This window comes from Fundulus heteroclitus, chromosome 24, assembly GCF_011125445.2.
Source record: "Fundulus heteroclitus isolate FHET01 chromosome 24, MU-UCD_Fhet_4.1, whole genome shotgun sequence".
Taxonomy (NCBI): Eukaryota; Metazoa; Chordata; class Actinopteri; order Cyprinodontiformes; family Fundulidae; genus Fundulus; species Fundulus heteroclitus.
Genome location: NC_046384.1, coordinates 22301577 through 22318838, shown reverse-complemented (window position 1 = coordinate 22318838; position 17262 = coordinate 22301577). Strand labels below are relative to the sequence as shown.

General features: G+C 41.5%; 1 protein-coding gene across 2 annotated transcripts in view; it reads left to right on the top strand.

Moving 5' to 3' along the window:
• The window catches only part of chrm4a (cholinergic receptor, muscarinic 4a), a 55028-nt gene that overhangs the window by 28275 nt on the left and 9491 nt on the right, over window positions 1-17262 (top strand). Inside the window, exon 5 of one of the 2 annotated variants that reach the window (XM_036128446.1) lies at window positions 3058-3141. The exons of the other annotated variant lie outside the window; for it this stretch is intronic. Within the exon in view, the coding sequence (XP_035984339.1) occupies window positions 3058-3141 (84 nt within the window). The remainder of the gene's footprint in view (window positions 1-3057; window positions 3142-17262) is intronic. 2 annotated transcript variants of the gene reach the window in all.

Below are 17262 nucleotides of genomic sequence, written 5' to 3'. Positions count from 1 at the left end.
CATTTTCACCAATTGTTACGTTTGGAAGTCAGCCTGAAGCAGGAAGGGTTGCATGTTGTCCCAACTGCACTTCCTCTTCTTCTGTTCTCACCACCTAGTGGTGAACACAATGAGATGGTTATAGAGTAAGGAACACAACGCTGAGTGTTAGTTAGCAGCCGTCTGATGACACCACCTCCTGGCTAAAGGCTGCAGCCATGTCTGAAGGAGAAGTGTCCCATGATATATTTAATCCCTATAAACAGACTGATCACACTTCATCCTACGTCTTCTGTTGAATTTTCAGAACATACCTGCTAATTTGTGGCGGCTCACGTCTTTGCAGTTGGTTTTTACTTGTGTTGCTGCTAAATCATTTCTATCTTTGCTGCTGGGGTAATAAAATCATCACAGTGAAGTTTACAATAATCACCTTAGAGCTGATGTACACCTGCAGAAACCAGTTGTGTTGTATAATGGTGAAGACCCAGAATCCCGTGAGACGGCAGGTGGGTGAAAAATAAAAAATGAAAGTGGGAATTTGATTTGTGGAGGTCCAGAAATCACTTCCTGATATCTTGGTTCCCTTTGGGGTTTCCACAGTATCACAGAACAAAGCAACGTGTTGAAGGCTTTGCCTCCAGTTAACTCAAATCTCAATCTGATGCTTACAAAGTCATGACATCATCATTGGGGCTTTGTGTAATTGTTCAAAATCCTCAGAATCATGGTGGATGTAACACATCTAACAGTCTAGTCTTCATGGCATTATCCTGGCACTTATAATTAAACACAAATCATTTTGGTCATCCTAACTAACTTCAGCAGAGAATAGGATAAATGTAGGAGCAATGATGATGGAAGCAGAAGGAGGAGAGAAGAACCGAAAGATGATTCAAAAACAATTTAACCCAAATTAACTCCACAGTCATTTCATTGGTCAATTAAATAATTCATATAATTAATGCAGCAGCTTTCCTGCATATAGTTCAAAGGACTACTTCCCTTTAAATGTTGGTGTTAATGAAAAATACAAGTGATTGGCTGGAGAAATAATAATAATAATAATATTAATAATAATAATAATAATAGGAAGAAGATGAAGGACTGGAACTGTTAGAGCAAAGAAAGAGAGAAGGTGAGACAGGTTAAAAACTGAGAAACCCCACCCCAGTAAAACAGAGGGACATGTCTCCATGGCAACGCTGAAACCCTGACTATTACCTTTTGTGCATGCAGAGCATTAGCTATCTAAATGATTGTCAGTGTTGTTGTTTTGTTCTGAAAAACGAATGCCCCCGGCCTACATGTTCACCTTTACCTTCTGTTTCAGCTCCAGCAGCAGCTGCAAGGCAGCAGCATGGAGTGTTTATGCAACAATACAGTTTGCTTCAAAAATAATATAGTGTGTCTGAAAAGGTGAGGAGTCCTTAAAATCCTTGTTGGAGCTTTTATGTGGGTACATGCAAATGAAATAGGAACAGTGCAGATTCTAGTTTTCAATGCAAATTGGAGCAAACTGTATTATATTTGTTAGCATTCTATAGAAACAGATGAAAAAGCATTAGATTGTCCAAATAAACATCAATTGTATAAACTGACAAACACTTGAAGATTTAGCTTTCCTCTGAATCCATAAACTAATATGTGGTTTTATGGAATCAACATCAGGCACCTTTTCCTGCTCAGCATGATCGGACTATAATATAATATAAACTCCTCGGCACATAAAATGTATTATGTTTCACTTCATATTACTTTTCCCACATAATCACTAAATTATACAGATAATTAATAACATATCTATATATATCTATATATCTATATCTACATAATTACTCATGCGTAAGTGTATGTGGTACACTTAATATTTTGCTGGATTGGCTGAAGTTCATTTTCATTCATTCCTTCATTATGTTGAGCTGGAACCGAGGTTCTGCTCTCTTAATCTTGTTTTTGGGGCCAGTGTGTCGCTGAAACACGATTTCAGGACATTTCCTCTTCAGCATGAGGCAGCATGACCCCTTCATGCGTTAGATGGATTCAAACTGATCCGCTATGATAAACATCTCCATACTATCATGCCTGCTCCACCAGGCTTCACAGTATACTGTACGTTGACATCAGTTTGCTCTCTAATACTCTCTGTGGCCCCCAGACCCAAAAAGAACAATCTTAATTCATCAGTTCCTTAAATGTTCCACAATTTCTCTTTAGTTCAGTCCAGCTTGTTTGTAAGTTGTAAATGATTTTTATTGAACACTGTGAATTGGCCTCTAATGGTTCCTCTGCTCACTCCACTCTGCTATGCTTAACACTCTCCCCTTTAGTCAAATGTAAACCACACAGAATGAACAGCATGGGGGTCAGAGGTCATTTATATTAGCCATTTCTGTTGTCTTGAGAACGGTTGTAGGTGTTTCTGTACCATGCTTCCTGCTGTGAGACTCCAGCGCTGACGGGACGTTGTAGAGCTGTTTGCAGGCGGGGAGGAGTCTGTGTCAGATCCTGTGACAGGAGGAACATGCAGGGAATGCAGTTCTCTTCAGTGCTAAAGTGGAAAGTGGTATTAAGAGAGAAAGAAAGCCTGTTCAGCTGAAACAAGCCCAAAGTATAATATAAAGGTATCTGACAGCAATGACTGCGGTGAACCTTTATGTTTGAGCAGAGGCTCCATCTAATCATCCACTTTCTGTGTCCGAGCTCATTAGGCCATTCTGTTTCAGTCCTCAGACGGTTTCTGATCTGGATGTTCACTCTACCTCTTTGATGGATCTCTTTGACTTCTTCTTCTCAGCCTCATGAGTTCACAGAGCAGGCTTCAGAATGCAAATGCCACACATGAAGTCTCCCACAGATTCTCACCTGCACCCTTAATCAACAGCTCTTATGAGACTTGTGCGCACCGCTTGCTGATTCTGTAGTCATAAACATCTGCAGAAGGCTGCAATGACCCCCCCCCCCTTTACTTTAGAGTGTCCTCAAGTTAAAGCAGAGAGGCTTTTTTTAATAAGTCTGTCTTCATTGCATAACCCAGTGGAATCTGAGTTTGTGGCTAACTGAGACTCTTTCATGCAGGAGGAAAAAGAGAGCTCCAACGACTCGTCCACAGCGTTTATCCCTCCAACAGAACCAAAGGCCAACAGCGAGGCAACGTCTGAGGTTGGTGCCCAAAATGTGCATGATACGGTCAGCTGTCATTTCTGGTGATTTTAGAATCTGAGTAACTCCCAGCAGTCCCTGTTTAGGCTAATCTTGATGATATCTGGTTAAACACTCTTTGCCTGCAGAACCGCTTTAGTTCTTAATGGCATGGATTCAGGTGTCAGGTATCAGAAACATTCTGCAAAGATTCATAAAAATCTGTGAAAGCATCACAGCCGATTTATTGGCTGCCCATCCAGAAGTGGAATCACCTCAAAGCTGTTTCAGTGGATTGAGATGTGGTGATTGTGGAGGTCAGTGGGGTACAGCGAGCTCACGTTGAAGAACCCATGGTGAGATGATTTGAGCTCAGTGGCATGGTGCACTACCCTGCTGTGCAGAGCCATAGGAAGCGTCATGAAGAGTTGCACCTAGTCAGCAACTCAGGTAGGCATTAACAACATTTAAAGTCTGCTCAGCTGCTTCTAAGGTGGCCAAGAAAACACTCCCCCCCCCCCACCTGAGCTGTTGATACGAGCCAGGATGGATCCATCCCATCATCTTGCTGACACCTAATTCTGACCCCATAATCTGAAAGCGGAGCTCTTTGGACCAGGCAACATTTATACTGCTGTTGTTGTCCAGCTTTGGTGAGAATGTGTCAACTCTACTCTTAGTTTCCTGTTCTGGACCCAGGCTGGTCTTTGCTGTTGTGTCTCCACTGCTTGGAGCTTCAGTGTTATGAACCTTAATGGTATTCTGCATCCCTGTGTTGTACTCCAGCTGTTATTTCAGCTACTGCAGCACACCTGTCTGCTTGTTGTCCTCTGACATCTGACATCTACAAAACTGCTGCTCAGTCAGCTCCTTTTCATCTTATTCTCTATACACTTTTTAGACTAATGTGCATGTAAATCTGACAAAGGTCTCCCCGTGTGGCACCAAGAAGCACGCCTTGTTAAATCCCTTTTCCCCTACATATATTTAGACATGTGATTGGACTGAACCTGGGTGCCTAATAAAGTCCCTGGTCAGTGTCCATTAGTACAATAAAATATGCCTTTCCAATGAGGAATCTCTGCTTATTTTTCAGGATCTAAGATCATTTAGAGTCATAGATAGTTAGTAGATTAAGAAAAGGTAGAATCTGACATTACCTTCACACAAACCAAAGCAAAACATCACAACGTTCAGTACAAATTACTGGAAACTCTAAGTTATTTAATGCAACCAGATCTGAAAAAGGTGATCAGCCCTCACTTATTCTTGTGGACTAAACTTTCTTCAACGATTCTAAAGTTTAATCTGAAAGCCTGCACATGCAGGACAGGAGTCTTTATAAAACCTAATGAGAAACAGACACAAGAGATGCAATACTTTAGACAGCCAATGGAAAACACATTTATTAAGATCACAGAGACTTCCCCAGTGTACAAAAATATTATAAATATTACACTCTTGTAGAAAAGGCTGATTTTACATTACTATATCTCCTTCAACAATTCATCCTTCCATTGAATACCATGTGTGCACTTTACATTAAATAGATAATAGCCAGTTTCACATACAATCATTGCACCCGTGGGAGTTCTATATATGTTAATAATTATTTAACTTAATTATTTGAATATATGCATATGTATATACCTATATATATTCATTTCAGTTTACTTTTATGATATAGCAACATTTTACACAAAAAAGGAATCCTCTCACCACACTTTACATATTGACAAGTTTATATATAAATAATCTGTCCATACATTTACTGACGGTGGATAAAGGATTTGTGGACCATGCTGCAGCTGAGGTTTTTGTTAAAGGTGAAAACAGATCCTGGTTTGATGATCCACACTTACAGGAAGTCCACCATGTTGAATTCAAGGCATCATATTCTGAAAATGACACATTAGATTTTTAGTAACTCCTACTGAATGCAGTGAAACCCAGTCAATTCACCCTGGAGAGCTTAACATTGTAATGATATTAAAAGCTTGATGTCGTGTGAATGGTTGCAGTGGCATGGTGTCAGTCCAGAGCGCCATGCGGGTCTAGACTAAGCACAGAGTTCTTTTCTCAGACGTAACATGAACACAATGACAAGCAGGAGAATTATGTGATGATGCAAAAAGGAAAGGAAATGGCAGCTCTGTCTGAGTGATGTATGCAAATGTTTTTCAAATGAATGCACAATTATGCAGAGAAGAAAAAAAACATGAGATTAAACTTTCAGACTCCACATTTGCATGGGAGGACAGTTGGTTTGACTCTCTGCTAGCCAGTAAATCAAACTGATGCAATCATGGGAGTTTCTCTGCAGATATTGATCGACCCGCAGAAAAACTAAGGCTTCTTCTGTTTGTCTGCAAACTGATATTTAAACCCAGCACCTCCCTTTGCATGATTTTTAGAAACATATGGTCATTAAATAGCCTAATTTATCATGTTCTTTGTTTTTCTAAACAAAACACTTGGAATCCTAATGTGTGCTCAAAATGTTGCTCATCTTTGCCTCCGCCTGTCCGCGCTCCCTGAGCTTTCATTTCTAATAATAGCCAGAGCAGACCTGCCATGGTACACCCTGGCTCTGGACAGTTTTCTAGACTTTTCCCCCTCTCATTCAGCCTCCAGTCTCCACCCTGATCACTTCCACCTGCTGCTCCTAATAAAGGTAGACTCAGTCCTCCTGTCTGTCTGCCTTCAGGTTCACCAGATCAGTTCCTGACTAAACAAGCCTTTAAAGTTCTCTAACTGGAGCAAAGGGTGATCTCTATGTGCTACAAACACAGCGAGAGAAAAAGGTTTCCCCATTGATAATGTCAGGGTTCAACATATCGAGGACAGGCACCTCTGGATGAATTAGAATTCCAGTGCTTTTTTAATTTTAATAAATTCTATCCCAAAATTAAAACGTATGTCTTACACACTATTTTAGGTGTTTTGCTGGTTACTGTGTCGCCATGTAAAGCGTCTGCACTGAGTTGTTGGTTGGGGCATAGCTTGCATGAATTACTGCATGAAGGAGATCATCCAGTCCAGTTTCTGTTCTCCTCGGGCCACAAAGAATGCCTTTGATGTTGTCACTGGTTGTAGAGCGGCTCACACAAAGAATGCATGCAGGTTACACAGAAAACACTGAAAAATGCACATTAATTAAAGGCTGGGATTAACTGTGGGAAATAAAGGATTAAGTAATAAGGATTTATCCATTAATAATTGAGAAAGAGAGAAACAAATGTCCATGTACAAGTTTTGAAATGAACTAGGAACTAGCTTTAAAATTAAGGAATTTTTATTTCAAACCTGAACTTTCTTTTATATTGTTTTATGATCTTTTGAAAGATAGCTGACTCATTCTACCTGTCAGAAACAAACTTCCTGATTAAATTAAAGGAATATTAAATCTAAATCTGTCAGTGGTATGGATACTTTTCAGTTTAACTCAAAACTTTTTGAATTTAATTCCTTAAGTTAATATACCTTTCAAACTAGAAGAACATCTCATTGTATCAATTAGGGTTAGGTCAGAGCATTTCTGTTAACAATATTCCTGCATTACCAGCATTAGAATTGTAATAACACTGCAAAGGGAAAACCACTACACAAACTACATTAGAATTTGATGAACAGAACATAATAAAGATAAGAAACATAATTTATAACTAAAATACAGAGAAAAAGTGCTGCAATTGGTCTGTGGGAATATTTTCTAGATACGGCAGTATAGAGCTGTGTCATCAGCATAGCTATGAAAATGAAGTCAACACTCAGTAGAGCCAGCTTCTGCAGCCGAGGATCGGAACGCCAAGGTCCCCGCCCTCCACTGCTACCCGTTACACATTGCACCCGACCCCTTTGGCCCCTCCGATAGGTGGTGAGCCCATCGGAACTCATTTCAGCCGCTTGTATCCGGGATCTCGTTCTTTCGGTCACGACCCAAAGCTCGTGACCATAGATGAGGGTAGGAATGTAGATCGACCGGTAAATCGAGAGCTTCACCTTTTGGCTCAGCTCTCTCTTCACCACAACGGATCGGTACAGCGCCCGCTTCACAGCAGACGCTGCACCAATCCGCCTGTCCATCTCCCGCTCCATCTTCCCCTCATTCGTGAACAAGACCCCAAGATACTTGAACTCCTCCACTAGGGGCAGGACATCCTCCCCAACCCGGAGAAGGCACTCTACCCTTTTCCGGTTCAAGACCATGGTCTCGGATTTGGAGGCACTGATTTTCATCCCGGCCGCTTCGCACTCGGCTGCGAACCGCTCCAGTGAGTGCTGTAGATCACGCCCTGATGAAGCCAATAGGACCACGTCATCCGCGAATAGCAGAGACACAATCCTAAGGCCACCAAAGCGGATCCCCTCAACACCTTGGCTGCGCCTAGAAATTCTGTCCATAAAAGTTATGAACAGAATCGTGACAAAGGGCAACCTTGGCGGAGTCCAACTCTCACCGGAAACGAGTCCGACTTACTGCCGGCAATGCGGACCAGACTCTGACACCGGTCGTACAGAGACCTGACAGCCCTTATTAAAGGGTCCGGTACTCCATACTCCCGGAGTACCCCCCACAGGATCCCCCGGGGGACACGGTCGAATGCCTTCTCCAGATCCACAAAGCACATGTAGACTGGTTGGGCAAACTCCCATGCCCCCTCAAGAATCCTGCTGAGGGTGTAGAGCTGGTCCAGTGTTCCACGGCCAGGACGAAAACCACACTGCTCTTCCTGAATCCGAGATTCGACTATCCGACGGACCCTCCTTTCCAGAACCCCTGAATAGACCTTAAAAGCTCTCGATTTACCGGTCGATCTACGTTCCTACCCTCATCTATGGTCACGAGCTTTGGGTCGTGACCGAAAGAACGAGATCCCGGATACAAGCGGCTGAAATGAGTTTTCTCCGTAGTGTGTCTGGGCTCTCCCTTAGAGATAGGGTGAGGAGCTCAGTCATCCGGGGAGGACTCAGAGTAGAGCCGCTGCTCCTCCACGTCCAGAGGAGCCAGTTGAGGTGGCTCGGGCATCTGGTCAGGATGCCTCCTGGACGCCTCCCTGGAGAGGTGTTCCGGGCACGTCCCACCGGGAGGAGACCCAGGGGAAGACCCAGGACACGCTGGAGGGACTATGTCTCCCGGCTGGCCTGGGAACGCCTTGGGATTCCTCCTGAGGAGCTGGCCCAAGTGGCTGGGGAGAGGGACGTCTGGGCCTCCCTACTGAAGCTGCTACCCCCGCGACCCGACCCCGGATAAGCGGAAGACAACGGACGGACGGACGGACACTCAGTAGAAGTAGGCTATATAAAAATATAAAAGTGGTAAACCAAAGAATGAACCCTGTGGAACCATTTCAGATGATGCTTGTGTTCTCAGAGACCACGCTGTGCTTTAGATGTGTCCTAAGGAGAGCTCTGTCTGAATATATCTATTTAAATGGTGGACAGCGGTATCAAAAGCTAAAAAAGCAGTAGAACCAGTAGTGAAGGTTTGTTCTGATAATCAATGATCAATGTTCCAGGATCTAAAACCTTCCTGATTCGTCTGAAATGTTATTAATAACCACACGGTGATTCAGACGATTCTGGAAATAAATTGTTCTAAAACCATCAAGGTTACCAAGGAAAGTCCAAAAAGCCCCATCTGAAGACGATAGTTTATGATGTTAAGCCTTTCCTTATCAAAAGTGATGCTGGTAATGCGTCTAAAAGGCAGTTTTTCTCATCACAGCATCTATCAGGACAAAAGTCTCCGGTGGTTTCTTGACTACAGACATGTACTCTGGGGTAACAGCCCATCTTATATTTACTATTCAACCTCTGCAATGGCCTGCTGTGAATACTTCCTGTTTTGATTCTGTGAAAATACTTCTAGTTATTATAGAAGCTGCTTCGGTCAGCAATGTTATAAGATTGATTTGTCAGATATTATTTTGGCCAAATGTAAAATCCCCCTCAGTACAATAGGACAACATTTATGATTGCAGAGGTGAAAACATTCAAAGAAGTGAATATGAACTTGACGTACATGCTAGACATAATTCATCTAATTTAACTGGTTTCAAAATTCATGATTAATAATGTGACTGATAATAGTAAATGAATATCTCTAGAGTATGTTGTGGGAACTACAGAAAGTAAATCAGGGGAAATCAGAATAATGAGAGACTGTCTAGGTGGTCGGTCTGTAATCAGGAATTTAAAAAGCCCTAAAAGTGGTCTGTGGTGCTGTTCTTAGAGCGACTGGAAGAGTTTCAGGGTGTTTAAAGCTGTTGTGATCTATGGCAGGACACGGCTAGGACAGGGATCAGGACAGAAATGTGAAGGTCCAGGTCCAGGTCCTGGTCCAGGTCCAGGTCCAGGTCCGGGTCCGGGTCCGGGTCCAGGTCCAGGTCCAGGTCCAGGTCCAGGTCCAGGTCCAGGGCAGCTTTTACTGCTCAGAGTGGAACTAAAGTGGCCAACACAGCATCGTTCTCAGTCAGATGGGTGTGTGTTCACAGCAGCTGTGGAACGACCCAGTGGGATTAGAGCAGTGTAGGTTAGGTACGCCGCTGAAAGAAGATGTGTCCTGTCCTACAGAGCCTTCCAGCGCTCACCTCCAGAGGCAGAACCACGGTCCTGGGCTCCAGTCAGGCATTATTAGCACCAAAGGTGAGACATTAATAGACGACTACATATGATTGCAGACATCAGTGGGGAAAATGAAATGTTTGCTGTTAAAACCAGACATTTAGGCGCCTTGAACGCTCACACTGAACATTTTGCTGCTTCATCAACCAGCAGTCATGGAGCTCAACTGCAGTTTGACGTTCACAGTTATGCTTTCATTTTCTTTAGCAAATATGAATCCAAACTCCTTTTTGTATTATATCCAGAAGGCACCATCTCTGGGTATTATCTGGCTTCTATCAGCAAAGGGATGGCAGTGTGGATACGCTGTAAGGCTGCACTGGGTGGAAACTCAGCTTCATGGTGAATTATTGCTCTTTTTCCTTTATTCATATATAAAGATGGTTTCCTCCCTGGTGTTATCCAGGAGGTCTCACTGCTACCATGATACGTTAGCTGTTTTTGTCTGAATGTACAACATGAATATATAAATATGCAGTGGAAAGAAAGATGTTTTATGTTGGTTAGAAAGCATTTTTTCCACATATTGATGTAACTACCCCATCACAACTGAAAATAGAGGGATAGAAGTTTAGATGTTCTACTTTTGCATGGTTTATAGACTAGTTTGGTTTCTAACTTTTATTTTTTTAAAAATGTATGAGCTATAAATAGAGTTATTACAGCTAAAGTGTTTGTGTTGATGAGGTGTGAGCCTAGATCAGGGCTCCTGTCTAAATGAGGAGCATTTTAGGCCTAATGCTGATGCCGGTGGCTCTAAATCAGCCGGGGAAGTTTTACGGCCTTACCGACAGTTTTAGGTGCAAACCAACAGATGCAAATCAACAGATTTGATGCTTTATGGACTAAATATGTCATTAAATGATGTTTGTGCTGAAGAAATAAAGATGGATCTTTGGTCTCTGTCCTGGACAGACCGTCTGTCACTTCCTGCCTTAGTTAGTGTCGGGCCTCCTCTCAGGTACACCGACTGAGCCGGGGCTGTGAGATGCTGCTGTACCTGGAGAAGCAAACACAGTGTTAGCGTTTGAAAGGCTTAGTATTTAAAGTAGAAGATGGCAGGAGAAGACTAGATGATGCAGGCAGGCTTCTGGAAGCACATGTGCCAGAAACGTTCTAACGTAGTGAACATTTACCTCACACGGCTGATCATCTGCCTCTGCTGACGGCATCTTCCCACATATTCCCATAATGCACCAAGAGTTGCATGTCTCACTTACGTCTCCAAAAAGCATGTAACATCACCAATACTAGCTGATTACTGCTTGCCTTACAGCGCCACATTCCTGGAAACCTCGCTCCATTTTCTCAGCTGGATTAAATACACCTAATTTACATTTTATTATATTTTCTTTTTTGTTACATTTAAAAAAAATGCTCAAAACAAGCAACACGATTGGATGGGAACATAGCTATTGGTGTTTAAAAAAAAAAAAAACATGGTTAGCATTATCATGCCAGAGCTGTGAATTGGACTCAAATCAAGTAATTAACAAGGATACTCCATAATTTGTATTCATTTATTTTTTGTCATTTAAAGGTTGCTTGCTAGTTATTTCTTTTTTATTTCTTTTAATTATTTGGAAGACAGGCAGTATCGTACACTGTGTGCTGCAAACAGTGCTGGGTTTTGAAGATTTAACTCAGTGGCTATGGTTACATGCACAAAATTTCACAATAGAATTAAAATGTATTTGGATTAAATAATGGGATTGTACTGTTTATATGGACACACAATCAATTAATTCGACCATAATCTGCGTGTACATGCATCTGGCTTTATTCAGAATATAACCACTGATAAGCACAGTTACTGAATTCCCCTAAAAAACACAAAAAATAATGAACAAAGCAGTAATAAATCAGTTTGTTTGTCTTCTGAGAGCCCTGGCTGGACTTAAACGATGTTCTAATTACGGTTGAAACATTACTGACTAAGCAACAATCTTGAGCTCTTTTATTTCTTCTAGCAGGTTTTATCAGAGCCCTGACAGTTTTACTTCCCATCCTATCTCCACCGCTCACCAACATGGACATACGCCACGTTTACGTCAGGCGAACATGTGCACTGCGTCAGTTTGCCACAAACGGAATAACTTGAGCCTGATGAGCGTTTATATTCACGCTGATCGGATTATCAATCAGCATAAACCATCCTCTCATTAGGAAGTTCATTCTGATTTATCTTAATGCGATCGTCATATTCTGATTGGCTTATTTACATGAGGCATTTTTAATCCAATTACTTTTGTAAATGTAGCTATTGCATTCTGGCTGTAATATACATAAGTTCAGGTTGCTTTGCACTTAAATCCAAAAAATATCATGTTTTAGGTTAAATAGGGGGTGATAAAATATTCCTATAGATAATATCCATGGAAAATTATCTTTATTATTTTCCCTGCACGTTTTGTTTTGGAGCCTCTTTCTCTGTGGTTGTGATGTATTATATAAGCTGTTGTGGAATATTTCACGTAGTGATAAAATGATCTCTAGTAGAAGCCAACAGCGTTCCAGGTGTGCCAAAAGCTCTTTAAATGTGTTACCTGCCTTGTTTAACCACTCTTCACACATGCTCAAACTATTTTCCCCACTGAGTTTATTCTTAGCACTCAGGTGGAGCCTTTTTTTTAAAACTGTGAAACTCTTTGCCAAACAACTGTTTAAACAGGGATTCCTACATCTTTCCTAATCGCCTTGAGTCCCACCAAGCGTTTAGATTTATGAAATTATCAACGCTCTATATTTTACTTATCAGTGAGAAAAGCCACGTTTTATGCAGTCAAACCCCAATTCATTGATTAATGTTGCCATTAACACTTTTCACACACAGAGCCACGTTAACAAGACTCTGCAGATGATTTGGGCCGGCTCTGTTCCCCACATGCTTTTGACAGAAGCTGTTCAGGGAGGAGATTTTCTGCAGGAGATGAGCTCTCACAGCTGGAAACTCCAGGGAGAAGGTGCAGGAGAGGTGTTTCCAGGAGGCAGGACAGACGCCGTGGAGATCAGCCTGTTTTCTCTACAACTAGTAGAAAATGGTGGAGGGGGGGGGGGGGGGGGGGGGTCTTCATATCTCATGCACCTACGTTTTAATAGATGTGGTGCGGTCGTCAGCAGGAAGCAGCCTGACGGGGGCATGACGCAGCGACTGTCTTCACACACACAGAGGCTTCAGGGTCTGCTGCTTTGGGTTTGCTGATCATCCAGATATCGTACATGTGTAACCAGGAGGCAGATGCTGGTAAACGCTCTGCAACATTGATACGCCACCAAAAACACTGGAGTGCATAAAAAGGGCCGGCCTGCCTGGCTTTCTGTTCTTTGACTTCACTACAGAGTCACATTTCAGGCAAATAAAGGAATGAAACCGTCTGGTAGAAAACAATCAGGTAACTGGAGTTAACTTAACTTATTCCAGCTCTTCACCAAATATAAACCATCAACATGTCAGAGGAAGCTTCACGAATAAAGATACCCTCCTGTGACTTCATCATGCTATTTATTGATAAATATTAATGAAAGGAAATTCTCTTTTTCTGTATTGATAGTCCTTTTACATTGTTGTATTTCCTTTTGAGAAATCGCGGTTTCCTTTTCTATCAGAAACAATATTGTGCTTAGATACAGATCATGGTAATGTAAACCTGCCAGGAGGCTGAATAACTTTGGGCTTAGCTATAAACACGTCTTACTTTATCCTGGAGAGTAAAACTATGAAACTGGATTATAAATTAGTTTTTGAGTTCATTAAAATGTTACCAGTATTAATCATAATTTTTGTTTACTTTAATTTCCACAAAATGACCTCTTTTTCCTTCTTTGAATCATCTTCTGCCACCAAGTAAAGCGGATAGTTAAAAGGTATTAAATTATAACTTTGTGAATATTGTTTATTTCTAAATGAATTTTGTTTCCAGGTGAAAACTATTGGTCCTATTATTGAGCTCTGGGGAACCCCAGAAAAAAACATTTTTTTTCTAGCAAATGTGACTCTGTATTAACCATACTAATTATATTTTCTAAATGAAATGCCTGTAATAACTATTTTTGTTGGCAACTTCCCAAATCTTCTGAATATTTTATGAATAATATTATGAAATATTTTAAGAAGTTAAGTACATGTAGGAAACCAGATTTTTACAAACACCGCATGGTGTAGGACACGGTGCCTTTTTTAACTGACCTAAAACTTCTCTGACCAAACCCGATTCTATTTTATAAATGGATGTGTAATTCTTTTTCTCAACGTCTTTAATGCATTTTTCACCAGTTTCACGTTGATTTCTTTAAAGTAAACAGTTTTAAATCTGTGTAAATCAGACACAAGAAGCCTTCTCCTCTGAAGCAATAATTGCAGATTCATGTGTTAACGCTGCACACTGGCTTGGTGCAGCTTTGCTTTTTTTACTAAACTGCTTCCAGCTCCTGCGCGGTTTCCTCATATGAACTGCCTTTTTTTGCCTCTGCTTCATTTTTTTCTCACAACAGTCCTGTCGGATTAAGACCTTGCAGCTCTGAGCTGCTCAGCTTCACTTCAAACTGGTTGTCAGCTGCTCCACCAGAAAAAAAAAAAAGGTTATTCAATGCAAATGTTTCTTCAACGTTCTGATTGTAAAGTCTGGCCACAGTCAGGTGCTTTTCCCCTCTGCCCACACGCCGCTGGTCTGCATTAACTAAGCATGATGACGTGAGGAGGTGGTCAGCCGCTCTGTGGGGATGCCTGCAGCCACAGACCAGGATGCATCCTGTCAGCCACATGGGAATGACTCTGATGCTGGAGCTGACAGCGTGATCAGAAAGATCAGCCTCTGTGTGGAGAACACCAGTTCTCAGTGGAAACGTGCAGTTCCCAATAACAAGCTCTGGATGAATCAGAAGAGCAGATCCTTAAAGCAGGCGACACAGCACATGACTTTCAGAGATACAGAGTTGCCACTAACAGACTAGGTTTTGTTTTCTAAACTGAAAGTGTGAGGAACAGACACCAAAGACCTGCTGAGGATCACAGACTACAGGATTTAGCAAACTACCTAAAACCAGCTTGAGTGACAGGATGAAGGGAGGGAAGAAGCGCCAGTAGGTGGCAGTAACACAAGATATTCCTGGAATCATGACTGCCCAAATTTCTGGGCCAGTTTAAAATTAAATTTAAAATTTAATTAAAAAATTTAAATTAAAATGGAAAATGTTTTTTTCCATTTATTAAAATTCTTCAACATGAACCCAGACCTGTAGTTAGTGTTAATTTAGAAATAGCAGTTTTTATTTCATTAATCACTAAAAGCTTTTAATCTAAGAGCGCTTTTACCTTTATGTTGGAAATGTGAAATGTTTTGTTTGTTTTAATGAGACCTTTAACTTACAGTGTTTATTATCATTATTATTATTTACTGTAGACATATACTGTGTCTGAATGCCTTCTGTGCGTGTGTGTGTGTGTGTGTGTGTGTGTGTGTGTGTGTGTGTGTGTGTGTGTGTGTGTGTGTGTGTGTGTGTAACCACTGTATCTTGTGCTCATGCTGAAGCTGTGATGTGATTAGTCGGTTCATAGCTCTGATTACAGTCACTCTTATTTTGCCTTTATGGTTCTGATGTTTTATATTAGGCGCTGCACAACGACGCAGTAGGACACATTTCTGTTGTACAGCTTTGTTTTCCAGCAAGAAGTCCTGGGTTCAAATTCCAGCTTGGAGTCTGTCTGCATGTTTGTTCTCCCTGTGCATACATGGGTTCTCCCCGGTTACCCCTGTTTCCTCCTATAGTCCAAGATCTGGGCTTTCCAAACCGCCCTTAGGTGTGGGTGCATGGCTTTGTGTCTGTGATAGACTAGTAACCTGTCCAGAGTGTACCCCCCCCCCCCCCACACCACCCAATCACTGCAGGATATAGGCACCCTCCCCCTTGCAACCTTACAAAGATAAGTAAGGATAATAGATGGATGGTGTAAATTTAAAAATCAAGTTTTATATAGTAATAATAATAATAATAATAATAATAATAATAATAATAATAACAAAACAGCCTGCACCTGAGGCAGTGCCCCTGTCTCTCAGTCATTTGCCGTTGCTGTGGGGTTGGTAATCCCTGACCACATCCAGATTTGGCTCAAGAGTGAATGATGACAAAGGTCATGTTTTAGAGAACTTTTTTAAACTTTCTTCATAATTCTTTTGACTCCACTCAACGTGTGACAGAAAACTACCGGCACTGTTTTTATTCACTCACTCCTCCTAACCCAGGAAACATCAGATACCTCTTAAAGAGGCAGTAACCTTCAGTTGAGAAGAACCCAATGCTCTGACATGGAGGGACCCCCCCCCCAAACTAATACTAATAACGTCCAAAAATGTGAATACCCCTTTCCCTGCATTAAGAGTCCCTGACTCTGTGAACATCTGTAAATCTGCTTCATTATTGTGTTTCATTTCTAGATGTCTGAGGAAGCTGCATTCATCTGATTTAACAACACACATATAAACAATGATTTAGCAAACTTTTAATCACAGCTGCCCTGAGACACCTTCCTAGTTAGTTTAGGCAATTTAGTAGGATTTAATGTGGGAACGTTTTTTATTTTTTCTAGATGCATAAAAGAGTCTGCTGTCTGAGGCAAGGCACACGGTTTAAAGCGAGCTGAAACAAACAAACCAAAAATGATCAGTTTACCAAAGGGAATGGTGATCTGGTATGGAATATTTTTTTGGGACCTGGAGGAAAACTAGCTAGAGAGCACAGCTGCTAAGGAAAACCACCTGGGATGTGTAGACGGTGATAGGAGACATCACCGTCCATCAGTGACAGACTGATGGAAGAAAGGCATTTAGATTCCTTACAGGGTTCAGATGATGGAGAACCCCCTCATTCTCTTCTTCTTCTTGCCTTCAGATGTCTGTTCCTCCTTGATACTCTTCAATGTCACCGTAGTTTCAGCACTTTTGCTTAAAGAATGCAGATTTGGAGCTCTGGGTTTGGGAGCCACTCGTTTTTGCCTGCTGTCAGAATTAGACTGGGAGGGACGCTCACCTGGATGTAGACGTGAACAACAAACTGGAGCAGAAATACACACGTGTGTGTTAGACAGAGTCTTTGTTTAGTGTGTTTGTGGCAGCAACATCCAAAATCTTTGACTCTACAAACTATCCAGAACTCCTGCTTGGAGCAAGAAGAAGAACCGCTGCTGTCCTGTGTTGTGCCATTCATTTGTGTCATTCCAATTTTATATATAATCTATCTAAAATGTTTAAATTCACCAGATGTTCTGTCCTAGCCAGTATTCAGCCGACAGGGTAAATCCGTTGAAATATATGGGTTGGTTTATGTTAAGGTTTATGGTTGAATTTAAACTGCACATTCCACTCAGTTCATCCATCCTTTATCTATACCCACCTGTCAGTGCAGGATTTAATGTATTTATATGGCACCTATTTACAACAAATGTCGTTTCATGGCCCTTAGCAAATAAAACAGCATTCAGTTCCTGTGCAGAATCAACACGATCCATTCATATCACGC